The 13,241-nt window shown below is 34.8% G+C and overlaps 2 protein-coding genes across 4 annotated transcripts; both read right to left on the bottom strand.

The window, feature by feature from the left end:
* Positions 1–411: 411 nt before the first annotated feature.
* LOC110640366 (8-hydroxygeraniol oxidoreductase) lies at positions 412–2,593 on the bottom strand. 3 transcript variants are annotated; one of them, XM_058144337.1, is made up of 7 exons: positions 2,421–2,593; positions 2,206–2,348; positions 1,968–2,005; positions 1,481–1,883; positions 1,165–1,401; positions 933–1,015; positions 412–775 (listed from the first exon to the last, which is right to left on the bottom strand). In XM_058144337.1, the coding sequence occupies exons 1-6, from the start codon at positions 2,506–2,508 to the stop codon at positions 974–976; spliced, it is 951 nt and encodes a 316-aa protein (XP_058000320.1). In that variant the 5' UTR covers positions 2,509–2,593; the 3' UTR covers positions 412–775; positions 933–973. The 3 variants fall into 3 exon arrangements, with proteins under 3 accessions (XP_058000320.1, XP_058000318.1, XP_058000317.1); XM_058144335.1 differs by having other exon boundaries at positions 933–1,088; positions 2,206–2,342; positions 2,421–2,587; XM_058144334.1 differs by having other exon boundaries at positions 933–1,088; positions 2,421–2,583.
* A 2,262-nt stretch (positions 2,594–4,855) lies between these two features.
* On the bottom strand, positions 4,856–6,907 carry LOC110640369 (pentatricopeptide repeat-containing protein At4g14050, mitochondrial). The gene has a single exon (XM_058144333.1). It carries the CDS (start codon positions 6,742–6,744, stop codon positions 4,894–4,896), a length of 1,851 nt encoding a protein of 616 aa, XP_058000316.1. The 5' UTR covers positions 6,745–6,907; the 3' UTR covers positions 4,856–4,893.
* Between the last annotated feature and the right edge of the window lie 6,334 nt (positions 6,908–13,241).

Raw genomic sequence — 13,241 nt, 5'->3', positions numbered from 1 at the left:
TTTTCAGAAAAAAGAGAAATAAAAAAGAGAGGAGAAAGAAAAATAAGAGTTGAAACTCAATTCCTACACCATGTTGAAGTTTAGAATGATGGAAAAATAGGCGAAAATAATAAAGGAAGGATGTATACAGTACTATGATAGAGAGCTTACTTTCACAAACACAAAACATTAAAAAATTACATTTCATTAATTCACTTGCGTGACCTCTACTCTAATTTGAAAATTAAAATTTTATAAGAATTCAATTCGATTATTTTTTATAATTGAAATTAAAAAAATTAATTTTTTAATTTAAAAGAATCATTTTAAAATAAATAAAAATCAAATATAATTATGTAATAATTTAATTGTGTGATAATTCAATTGAATTCTTTTCTTACAAATAATTTATTTTAAAAAGAAGCACGTACATTTAACATAATATATAAATGTCCATATTTATAATGGAAGATTAAAGATATACATGATATCCTATCAATAAATCATAAATTACTCATCTATACAAACATAAATCAAGTCAATAATTTTACTAATCAATCACATAATTTTCTCATAATTATAAAATTCTTCAATAATTAGCATAGATAGACCGTGTGTTCTCTGAAAGAATAGTGGGGAATTTTATTTGGGGGCAGACATGCTCTACGCTAGTAGCTGAGGACTAGTGAATCTTGATAAGAACCTTTACACAATCTGGTTGCTTGAACATCTCAAACGCTTTGTCTATATCTTGCAATGAAACTTCATGAGTCAAAAGCTCATCAAGATGGAATTCCTGTGCAAAAGTTGAAAATTTGTCAGGAATGCAAGCATTATATATATCTATGCCTTTAGAAAATCTGAGTCGAGTATTATCCCAGCAATATAAAACTGAGAAATTCTGAGGTGTGCTTGGCACACGTAATAAACCCTTGTAAAACTAAGAGCATTACCTTGTTTTTGCATTTGTCGAGCACATATGGAAGGTCAGAATTTATTGTGAGCCCTCCAAAAAGGGAGCCCTTAAGAGTTCTGCCTGTCAGTAAGGGCAAGAAGTCAATTGTCACAGCTGCATTTCCAGAACCTATCGCTATTGCTTTTCCTATTCCCTAACAAACATCTAACAACCATCATTTGCCGATCACTTAAATTGCACAAGTAAAAAGAACAAAAGGGAATAGGTACCATTTTTGTGGATTGAAGAGCTTCATTGACTAAGGGTGCAGCGCCACTGCACTCGAAGCAATAATCCACTCCTAATCCACCAGTCAAGTCTTTCACCAGTTGTGAAATGGGTTTGTCAAATTCATCTGGGTTTATGAAATGTGTCATTCCAAAAGCTTGTCCCTTTTCTCTTTTTTTACTATTCTTATCTACACCTATTATGGTAGCTGCCCCTTGCATTCGAGCTCCTTCAGTAGCCTGCAATTCTTTTAATTTCCCATTACAGAAGAAACAACTACTCAACTAAAAAGCAAGAGACCATTTGAATGAAACATACCCCTAACCCAACTGCACCAAGGCCTAATACAGCCACAGTTGAACCTTCTTTAACCTTTGCTTCCTTCCAAGCTGCTCCAAACCCAGTTGAAAACCCACATGATAAAATACTTGCATAAGGCAGAGGTATGGTTGGATCAATCGTTGCAACGTAGTTGGAATCAATAACCATGTATTCAGACCAGGTGGAGCAAGTAAACAAGTGGTACAACTTATGGCCTGTAATGGACATTCTTGAGGTGTCATCTGGCATTAGACCCTTGAGGTTTAGTGGGAATTTTAGGCACAGATTAGTCTCTTGTGATGTGCAATTTTCGCATTCTTGGCACTGTGCAAGGAAGGTTGGGATCACAACATCTCCTTCTTTTAGCCCATTTACTTTGTCTCCTATGCTCTCCACCACTCTTCAATTGCACAATTTACTCCATTAATAAGAATTGTCAATATTGGAAGCAATTTTAAAAACAAAACACAGAAAGAGAGCTCACCCAACGCCTTCATGTCCTAGAACTCCAGGGAAAAGTGGCTGAAAAAGGAAAAGTGGCCAAATATTAATCCCTCTAATGATCCAAAAAGAATAAGGGTTAAAATTATATATAGCGGGGTTGATAACATCTGAAATCTCAAAAGCTTTAATTAAGTCCTGATTAATTTTTTTTAATTAATTTTTCAGTCTTTTAAAATCAATTCAGAAAATAATTTTAATTAAAAGTGAAGAATACCCACAAATGGAAATCCATGGGCACGAGAGATGTCAGTGTGACAAATACTAGCATAAAGCATCTTGACTCTAACTTCAGAAGAATTTGGTGGGTCTACTTGTATCTCTTCCACCTTCAATTCCTCCCCAACTCCCCATATTACTGCAGCTGAAGAAACACCCAAAATTAGGTATGTCTTAGAGAAAGTTTTAACATGAAAACACAACACATACGTCATACCTTTGCATGTTATGACCTGTGAGGTGTTGCTGCTCCTTGACATGGCCATGGATTGGATAGGTGAAGCTTTGAAGATGGTGTGCCTCATGAGCTGATTGATAACGTAGAAAGAGAAAGGACAGGATTGGTTTCTCCTTCTCTTTCTAATAATTGTGCAGAACAAGACAAGTTCTGTTGAGATGTCAACTGTCAAGTGGAGAAAGATTATAAAATACTCTTTGGACATATAAAAATAATATTTTATCTTTCACAACAAAGTGAACTCCTTTATAATGTGAAGAGTAATGTACTCTTTTGAAGCAACCGAATAATCTCTCGTCAAGCAGGTGCTTAGCACTAGCACCTGAAGGCAACTGCTAGTTGGATGTATATATATATATATATATATATATGTAAAATGCTACACCTAAATATGATTTTCATTTATTTTAAAAACACATACATTATATATAAAATTTTTAAATTTAGTCTATTATATATTAATTAAATAAAATTTCAAAATTATATCTTTAAAGAAAGTAATAATTACTTAATAACTTATCTTATAAACTAAATATTTAAAAAATAAATTAATATGATAGGGAAGAAATGATTTGTCTTAATTTAATTTTAATTATGTTATATTTAGTTTCAATTGTGTCTGAGACGCGTTGTTAATATTAAATAATTTTTAAAATATTTATCAATGAAATTTAATTTAGTGGTGCTGAATATCATTTTAATTATAGCTGCGAACTAGAGGCAATTATATCAAATAAAAATAAATAAATAAATAAATAAATAAATAATTCAACATAATCTTCTCTTCATAACCTACCATGTAGTCTTGGCTGTGTACCACTTTTGATTCTAGTCAGGGAAGGCCGTAAATGAACTCAAAAGAGTCTAACTTGCCTACAATGTCAAAAGCTGTTCTCCCATTCGTGAATCTTCCTCATGGAGTCCCGAATGAATTACCAAAATTAATCCCATTGGGAAATACTGGTCTAGCTTTGTTCTTGATGAAGAAGTTGTTTCCTACATCAACCACTGAATCTCCAAAAATGTAAAAAGCTGGAACATCCTTTGCCAAAGTGAGCCCCAACATGCAGTACACAGCAAAAATTTTTAATATAAACAGCAATAGTAAGTTTGTCTGATATGACACTCATTACTACAATCTGTATGAAACTTAACAGAGAAAAGGAATTTTATTTTAGTTTGGAATTAGGAAGAAAAGATTTGTCATGTTGCTTTCAACATTAATTTAAGAAGACGAGTTTAAAGGCATTGAGTCTCTTATAATAGCAGAACAGAAACAGCAATCTATTGTTGTTAGCCTTCACCTAATATATTAAAATGAATACATATATATTTTGGGTATAGTATCAAAATCTCTTCAAACCGCTATAGCAAATTTTAATTTCTTTGATGACTATGAAGAACTATGCATGGGTTTCCAAATCCAGCAAGTTGAACTCTCGAAGTTTTGCCCTATAGGGTACTGTTTGATCACAAATGCTCACAGTATTTATTAGATACTATTTAACAAACCAAATTAGACAGAGGTAGGCAAAAGCAACCTACGCCAAGCTGCGACAAAGAACAATTAATTGCTCACAAACGACTTGTCCAACATGTGTTCAACGAAAGTTGCAGTAAAAATTTTCATATACCCAAAATTGCAACCACCAAAAATCAGCAAAGAGAAAAGGGAAAAAAAAAAAAAAAAAGGATGCCTCAAATTACAGATCAGATAATCCTCACATAAGAATTTCTTTGTTAACTTACTGGTAGTTGCTAGAGCAAATACCTGTGCCATTGTGCGATTTGCGAAATCCTTTATGAATCGGGAAAGCTGTTTTTCAAGTAAAAATCAACTGTTTCAGTGACTGATAGTTTTCTTGTTTTGCAGGCACATATGCTCTCCACTTTTTTTTTTCTTAATCAAATATTGATCAGAATCATTACACAATCTGGTTGCTTCAATGGCTCAAATATATTTCGTCCATATCTTGCAATGGAACGTCATGAGTGAAAAGTTCATCTAGATGGAACTCCTCTAGAAAATTATATGAATATTACTAGTAGTTTCACTAAACTCAGCAAGAATTGGTAAGTGTCAAGAAATCATCACCATACCTTGTTCTTGCATTTTTGGAGTATAATAGGAATTAAGGTCATATTGAGCCCTCCAAAAATGAACCACTTGAGATTTTACCATTGAAAATATAGATCATTTTTGGCTTGAAGGCCTTGATTTGCGAAGGATGCAAGCAATAATCTACTCCTATTCTACCTACAATGTCTTTTACCAGGTGTGAAATAGGTTTCTCAAATTCATTTGGGCTTGTGAAATGAGTCTTTCCAAAGGCTTTTAATGAAAATTCTTGAAATATCATTTGGCATTAGACCCTTTTAAGGTTTATCGAGTATCTTAGGGACACATTAGTCTCTTCTGATGTGCAATTCTTGCAGTCTTAGAATCACAAAATCACCAAAAGTCATTGCATGAACATTTTCCATCTTTAAAATGATGATACCTAGTGGCATCTCGCACAATAATTTCTCTATGCACAATACTGCTTAGTAATTTGAAAACAGTATGGCAATCTCCACAAACACGAAGATTTTTCACTATGCGTATGACTGTTCCTGGAACAGACTTAAGTAGGCCATAAGCCACAGCCGTTCTCTCACTATGCCAAAAAAGCTGCCTCTCTTTCTCTACTTCTTCCATGTCATGTAAAACAGAGCTAGTATCAGGAACATAACCTCTTCTTCTCATCTCTCCATCTAACTCCTTAAGCAAACTAAGTATTTCATCCTTCATAGGATGACATGTCTCCCCAGCATGGAACGCTTGGATTTCCTTCCCAAAGGTGATGGTACTAAAACCTGGTTCCTTTTTAAATTCCCTAGCTGCCATCAACTTCCTAACCATTGACATACGTTCCCACATACCAGTACCAGCATAAATATTAGACAACAGAATATAGGTCGAAGGATCTTCAGGATTCAAGCTCAACAACTTATTAGCAATCCTTAGCCCCATTTGAGTATTTCCATGGTGCTTGCAAGCACTCAGTAATGCTGCCCATGTAGGTTCATCAGGCTCAAACGGCATCGCAGTAATGAGATTCTCAGCCTCATCAAGGCACCCAGATCGGCTAAGAAGGTCCAACAAGCATGTGAAGTGTTGCAAGGAGGGCTTAATTCCATAGTCTTCGGTCATGGATTTAAAAAGTTCTCGGCCTTTGCTAACTAACCCAGCATGGCTGCAAGAATAAATCAATCCAACAAAGGTTACTTCATTTGGCTTCACCTTAGCTAAAACCATGTCATCATATAAAGCTAATGCTTCATCGGCTCTGCCATGCTGAGCTGCTCCAACTATTATAGATGTCCAAGAAACAACATCTTTATGAATTATTTCATCAAAAATGTTTTTGGCTGCTAAAATATCACTACATTTTGCGTACATATCCACGAGAGCATTACTGATGAACAAGCAGGATTCATAACCAAGTGCTATGACAAGGCCATGAACCTGTTTTCCAAACTCCAGTACAGCTATATTAGCACAAGCACCAACAACGCTAGAAAGGACTAACGGGTCCACTATATCAACCCCTTCTCTTCTCATTTCAATAAATAAGTAAGAACCATCAATCCCATGTCCACTCTGAACTAACCCTGATATTAATGCAGTCCAAGAATATAAATTCCTCACTGGCGCCCTTGAAAACAAATCCATAGCCTCTGTTTTTAACCCACTCCTGGCATAGCCAGATATCATTGCAGTCCAAGAAACCGGGTTTTCTTTCAAAATAGAATCAAAAACAACACGAGCAATGTTCGGTAATCCACATTTTGCATACATATCAACTAAAGAAGACTTAACAACGTCATCATCACAGAATGGCGATAAAATAAAGTGCGCATGTATTTGCTTCCCTTGCCTTATAGCACCCAAGCTGGCGCATGCCTTAACCAGAGAAGCATACACGAAATGGTCAGGTTGCAACCTATCAAACGCGAACATTGTAGGGAAAATGGAGAGACTTCTGTTAGGGAGGTTGGCATGGTTGTATGCATTGAGAATGGAGGCCCAAGAGACATGGTCTCTGTGGGGCATTTCCTCGAACAGGTAATAGGCATCTTGAAAGAGGCCGCATTTGCCATAAACATCCACAAGAGTGTTGTATAAGTATTCGCTTTCGTTTAGACCAGCTTTGATGATTAGAGCATGGAGTTTCTTGGCAATTAATGGGTTTCGTCTTTTGGCGCAGCCCTGGAGTTGGTGGAGACAGCGAGCGATTCGCAATCTTGCACGCAACGGCATTATGGTCCTTCCCTTTTCGTTTTTCCCTTTGTGTGGAAGTGTGGTACAACGGATCGCGGAGGGATGAGAATAAACAGGGACTGGGGCTAAAATTAACCAATTACATTCAGCCTCCCAACTCGAGAAGTTATTTCCTACGCCGTGATTTCATATAAGATATATAGCAAGCCAATAAAATATAAGGTAAATTACACTTTACTCCTTTATACTTTGACCTTTTTAATATTAAAAATATATACATTTTTTATTGCTATTAAAATATAATTTTGACTCTATCTGTATTATAAAGACAAATTGTTAAAGGTTTTAAATAATAATGACATAGCACATTGACATGGTATGTTGACATGAGTACACCACATCAATATGCCACGTCAGAATCATTAAATACTGTTAACATTTTGTTTTTACAATTAAATAGAGCTAAAGTTTATGTTCTTAGTTACAATAAAACAAAATATACGTCCTTAATACTAAAAAAAACTAAAATAATGATATTAGAGTGTACTTAATCCTAAAATATAAAGTTTCATAAAACTATAATTAATTACAATATAATTTTTTTATATTAATTATCATAATTTATGTGTAAACTTTTTATTAATTTACCATTTCACATATTATATGGAATAATTGGTCCACAGTATAAGTGGCGAAGCCGCACTAGAGTCAAGGAGACACTGGACCCCTTGAAATTTCTAAATCTCTTAGGAGTATATTAGTAATTTTACTAAATTAAGGTGGAAATATCACCTTTTTTTTTTTATATCCTAGACTTGAACAAACTGATACTCATTATTCTATACTATTAACATATAGTTAGTGGACTAAACAACCCATTTTCTGGCCCAGAGGTAATCATAGGTTATTTTATTTTTTATTTATTTTATCTTCAATCATAAATTTATTCTTTTAGGGAGATAAGATTTTTGACTTCTTGTTACTGTTATTGCATCTTCAATTACATTTTTTTTTAATCAGGAGAAAAAGAATAACATATGTCATAATTATAATTAGAACAAAAGTATATTTATAAAAATAAAATCTCTTTTTTTAAGAAAAAAAAATAAAATCTATATTTATACAACAAAGTGTGTGATAAAAGATTAAATATATATTCCTTAGACTTATATTTTAATATATAAAATAAAATTGATATTAAATTTATATTTTTATATTGTTAATTATAAAATCGAATTGTCAAAGTAAAATTGATCATTAATCTTACTAGTTACATAAAAAATCCCTTTCATAATAAAATAAGAGATGAATTACTAAATGATTGTTTGATGAATTACATTAAAAAAGATATAATTATAAGTATTGACAATGAAGTTATTATAATGAATTAAATTCAATTAATAAAAAATAAATGATAATAATTGTAATTTACTTATAATATCTTATTAACTTTTTATTAAAAATTTTCTTATCAACTTATATCTATTTTATGTATATTATTTTTATAATTATATATTTTAATTAGACCATTTCAGATGAATTCGTGCCTCCTTCACTACACAGTACAATCATTCCACAAATACTCAAAACTAAAGTGTGGGTTGATTGCAGTTTCACCATTATTGAATTAGTGATTTGGCCTAATAGTTTCATGCTTGTTCAAGTTTTAAATTACTTTTTAAAAATTAAAAATATATCAAAATGTTAAATTATTTTAATTTAAAATAATTAGTGATGTGAAATTAAATTAAATTAAATTATATAAAAAATAAATTTTCAATTCGATTTAAATTTTACTCAAATTTGAATTAAAATCAAAATGTGTTCAAGCATAGTAACATGTATCTACTAACTATATATGTGATTAAACTTGATTCCTCACACATTTTAAATTTTCCTTGTCAATCTGCCAATAAGAGAGTAATCTGATACTCTAGTTGATTTTCTTTTATATAGTAAAAGAAGTGAGGAGACCTTCAACTTGATTTTTTTTATCTATTTATTTGAGGATAATTTATTTTTATTGAATGAAAAGAAGATAACTACCTCCTACTAAGTAGCCTATCAATTATTATTTGAAATATATATATATATATATTATACTCTTACCTGTAGAATAATCAACGATGACTTTATTTAGAAACTACATGATATCAAGAAGAAATTATACAAAAATTTTTATTTATGTGATTTAAATGAAAATATTATTTTTAATTTATTTTCTTTCTCTTTTAACAAACTGAATTTATGAGTTAATCATACATGGCTTTTTATTGTTCTTTGATGTTTTTTTTTTTTTCCTTTTTTTGCCCTAAATTAAGGTTTGAATTAATTATATACGTCTTATTGTTTGGATTAATTAGATTGCCCAGTAAATTTGTTCATCATAATTTAAATATAATGATTGCATTGATGTTTTATTTCTGAGATAGGAACGTCAGAATCTTCCCGATCAATCTCATCGAAACACTCATAGAAGCGATGTCGAAAGTCAACCCAGAGTATTCCACCCAGAGTTTTGTACCGTGCTTCAATAATAAGTTGAATGGAAAGACGTCGACAGAAACTCTCCTCTAGTGCATAAAACATCCGTAACCCACATTTCACCACATTGCTAGCATTGATATTAAATTGCGCATATAAAGGCTGGAATATTAGCCCCTAGATCGAGTCCACCAAACAAAGAAAGTTTGGACAGCTGCCCGCATCTGTAAGTAAACAAATATTTATGAATTGAATTTTATAAAAGAGAACATAGGTAACGTCTCTCTCTCTCTCTTTCTCTCTCTCTCTCTAGAGAGAGAATTTTCTCTCCAACAGTGATTTACATTCTTGTTTCTTAGTAGAGCTAAGCATTTTCACCTCTTTAACTTTTTTTGTCTTCTGGATAGGGAATATAACACCCTTAATTTTTAAATTTATTATTTTATGGGTAAATATTAATATTTTATTTTATTTAAATTTTGAGAAATTATTTGAAATTTTTCAGATTTTAGAAATCGGATTTGATTTTTCAAAAATATAAAACTTTGATGATTTTTAAAAATTACGTGCCAAAATTAAAAATATATTTGGACTCTACGAATTTTTCTGAGTTTCTATAATTTTTTCGGAATTTTTGGGCCTCATTTTTTGTCCAAGGGAAGAGTAAAAATTTAAATTTTTGTATCTCGTATCGGACCGGCTGAATCTAACCAGACCGGATCGGACGGATCGAATTGGACCGGATCTTTTCTTTTCTTCTTCTCCTTCCCCTGCGCGTCCCGACTGCTCTCCTTCCCTCTCCATTTTCTCTCTCCTCTCTCTTCCCCTTGCCGCCCCACCGCCACCTAGCCCTCCCCCACACTCCGGCGCACCCTCCCTGCCCCTCCCTCGCCGCCGATAGGCCTTCAGGCCACCGGAAAAGTCGCGCAAAAGTGTCTCTACGCGAGCCCGCCGCTTCACCTTCTTGAGCCGATTTCGGCCAATCCGGCCACCAATCAGACCGGGTCTTATCCCAAAACACTTTCGCACCTCGAGAGCTTTCCATAAACATTAAGAACACCAAATCCATTGAGCAGTATGCCCAATTTTTGTCCGGGAAGTTTTAGCCCATTTTGACTTTCGGGCTAGATTTTTCGAAAACCGTAAACCCTACCAAAAATCCGAGAGTACCAGAGTACTCCACTCATCGAGAGCTTCGCGGTAATACCCATTTCAAATTTTTTCGACACCGTTTTTCGGTGAGTCCCACGAGACTTCATAGTATTTTTCCGAGTATTAAATGACCTTAGAAAATTTCATAAAAATTATATACTAACCCCCGTGTTGTGGGCTTCGCGTAGGTACCTTCAATTCGCGAAAACTCAACAGTTACTCAGATCTGCAATTTCGGGCCAAGCAGACAGGCTACCGAAAAAGTCTCCGAATTGGGTCGAGGTTATAGGCTACCCCACCATTGTTAGACATTCTGGACGCGTCTCCAGGGTTGGAATTGGCATAGGTAAACCCGAACCCTCATTTTTCTTAATTATCTAGTGCTTGATTTTGATTAAAAATCTATAAAATATTCGTGGTAGGTTAGAAAAATATAATTCCTTTTGCGTTAGCTCTACAATATTGCTAAGGACAGCAGAGCAAAATTTTAGAATTTTTGGAGCTCAAATGGGTAGTTTTGCAAAAGGGGTAATTATAGGGACTAAATTGTAATTTTTCAAATTGTGGTTGTTGACTGTTTGGGTGGGCTCCGGAGGGGCCATATGATGTGATTGAGTTGTGGATGTGTGGATTGTGGATATAGAAGTGCATTTTGAACCTTTTTACAGGTTTGGTAGGTCCTAAGTATAGGGGAGACTCTGCCGGATTTTCAGTACGACCTAGATTGTCTTTGGTCTTTTTCCAAGCTTGTATCAAGTCAAATATATTAACTAATTACAATAAAATTTGTTATGTGAGCCGGGAGAGCCTTCCTCCTCTGCCCAACCGCCGTAGTGACCTCGGTTAAATCTGTGTGTAAAATATTAATTTTAATTATAATTTCGATATTATTATATATTCAAGCATGCCCATGCATCACTTATAAATATGTATCTATGTAGTTAAATACTATGCATGTTTTATATTGCATTCATAATTGATGAAGTGCCATGAATATTGTCTACGGTAATTTGGAGCAGTGTGCGTGCATTGGCGTGCGTGTGGTATGGTATTGGATATGAACAGGACAGGTAGACACGGCTTGAGAGACACTCGCTGGGACCCGGTCCTTTATGGATAAGTCGGGGTAGACACAGCTTGAGAGACACTCGCTGGGACTCCGCATTTGGTTTATTAAGCGAAAGTCCGGCTTGAGAGACACTCGCTGGCAGAGGTTGGTTTAAGAGAGCAGTATAGGGGATCAGCTCCCATATATGTACTATTTGAACAGTGTTAGGTGTGTGAGTGCTCTAAATTGCCTTTTTACTATTATGATGTGGTTTGTATGAAATTTATGATGATGTTGTATTCCATTTCTTAGGATGCATTAGCTTTAGATAGCTATAAAAATTATGATTAAAATTAGTATTTTACTCTTTGAGTCGAACGCTCACTCCCGTTCATCTATTTTTCCAGGCTACAGGAGGATTACTTGTTGTGACTAACCTACTCTTCTTCTTCGCAGGTCAATTAGTAGTATTTGATGTATTTTATACAATTGAGTTAAATTTTAGACTCACATGTGTTAGGAGTATTTTAATTAATTTGGGTTTGTAATATAATATGGTGTTGAATTTGTAAGATTATTAGTTACATGTATGACTAGATTGGATAAGGGAGCTGAGCTCCCATTGGATTTTTGATATTTTGAGCATGTGGAGGGTGAGCTGAGCTCTCCAATTTATTATATATTGTGTTTACAGGTTAGGCGAGTCAAAAACTCCCCGTTGAATGGTCTATTTTATGGCCGAACTCTGTCCGATTGAATTCTTGAAATTGGGCCCAAATGGGATTGGGTTAAGGGATAGTTAGGCTTACTACGGGCCTCGGGGGCTTTAGGCTGGCCCAGGTTCTAGTGCTGGTCTGACCCATAGGTTGGGTCGTGACAAATATGGTATCAGAGCTTAGGCTCTAGATTCATAAGGAATATATGTCTAAAGTTTTGGGAAGAGGCTAATAGGAGTCACATGCGGAGAATAGGGTCCACATTCATCCTTGCATTGTCATCTTTACTTCTAGTTTCTACTTTATATAACTATGTGTAAATATGAGTCTATAGAGCTGTGTAATATGCCATTTTGAATTTTTATGGGCTAATGCTATTGAATATCAGGAAAAAGCGTAGAAGTAGAAGAGCTACCACTGCACCAGAAGAGGATGTGCCAGACGAGGTGTCAACACAAGATGAGGCGCCTGCCCGAAGGAGGCGGGGTAGGAGACTTAGAGATGTTCAAGTAGAAGAGCAGCCGCCACCAGTTCAGGAATAGTCTGTTGTGGCCCAGGGTCTCATGGACCCAATGGCAGCTACCTTAACCGGATTGCAGAGAACCATCGATATGATGGCACAATATATGGTCCACCCTCCACAACAGCAGTAGCCCACCGCACCAAGAGGAGAACCGGGAAACCTTACAAACAAATAATTAATTTTAAGAAGTTGGTGCCTGGTACTTATGACGCGTCAGATGATGCCTATCTGTTTTTGGATTCCTGCAAACAAGCAGGGATGGAGTTGCAGTTGACTGATAGGAGGCTTATAGAGTGTGTGCAACATGTATTGGGGCCAGTGCCAAGACAGTGGATGACAGAATACGTACTACCTCGTATTGAGGGATTATCATGGACCTAGTTTGTGGAACTATTCATCAACAGGTTTGTACCAGAAAGCTTCAGAGATCAAAAGCAGTGGGCCTTTGAGGCCTTAAGGCAGAATGGCAGATCCGTAGATAAATATGCTATAAAATTTTTGGAACTAAGTAGATATGCCCCCACAGCAGTAGTTACAGAAAGTATGAAGGTAAAGAGGTTCCTAAAGGGGCTAGATAGGAGGTTTGCAAACCTGGCCATGATGTCTAATCAGT

Source organism: Hevea brasiliensis, chromosome 3 (genome assembly GCF_030052815.1).
Source record: "Hevea brasiliensis isolate MT/VB/25A 57/8 chromosome 3, ASM3005281v1, whole genome shotgun sequence".
Classification (NCBI taxonomy): Eukaryota; Viridiplantae; Streptophyta; class Magnoliopsida; order Malpighiales; family Euphorbiaceae; genus Hevea; species Hevea brasiliensis.
Note: the sequence above shows the minus strand (reverse complement) of the source record. Positions and strands in the feature narration are given on the sequence as shown.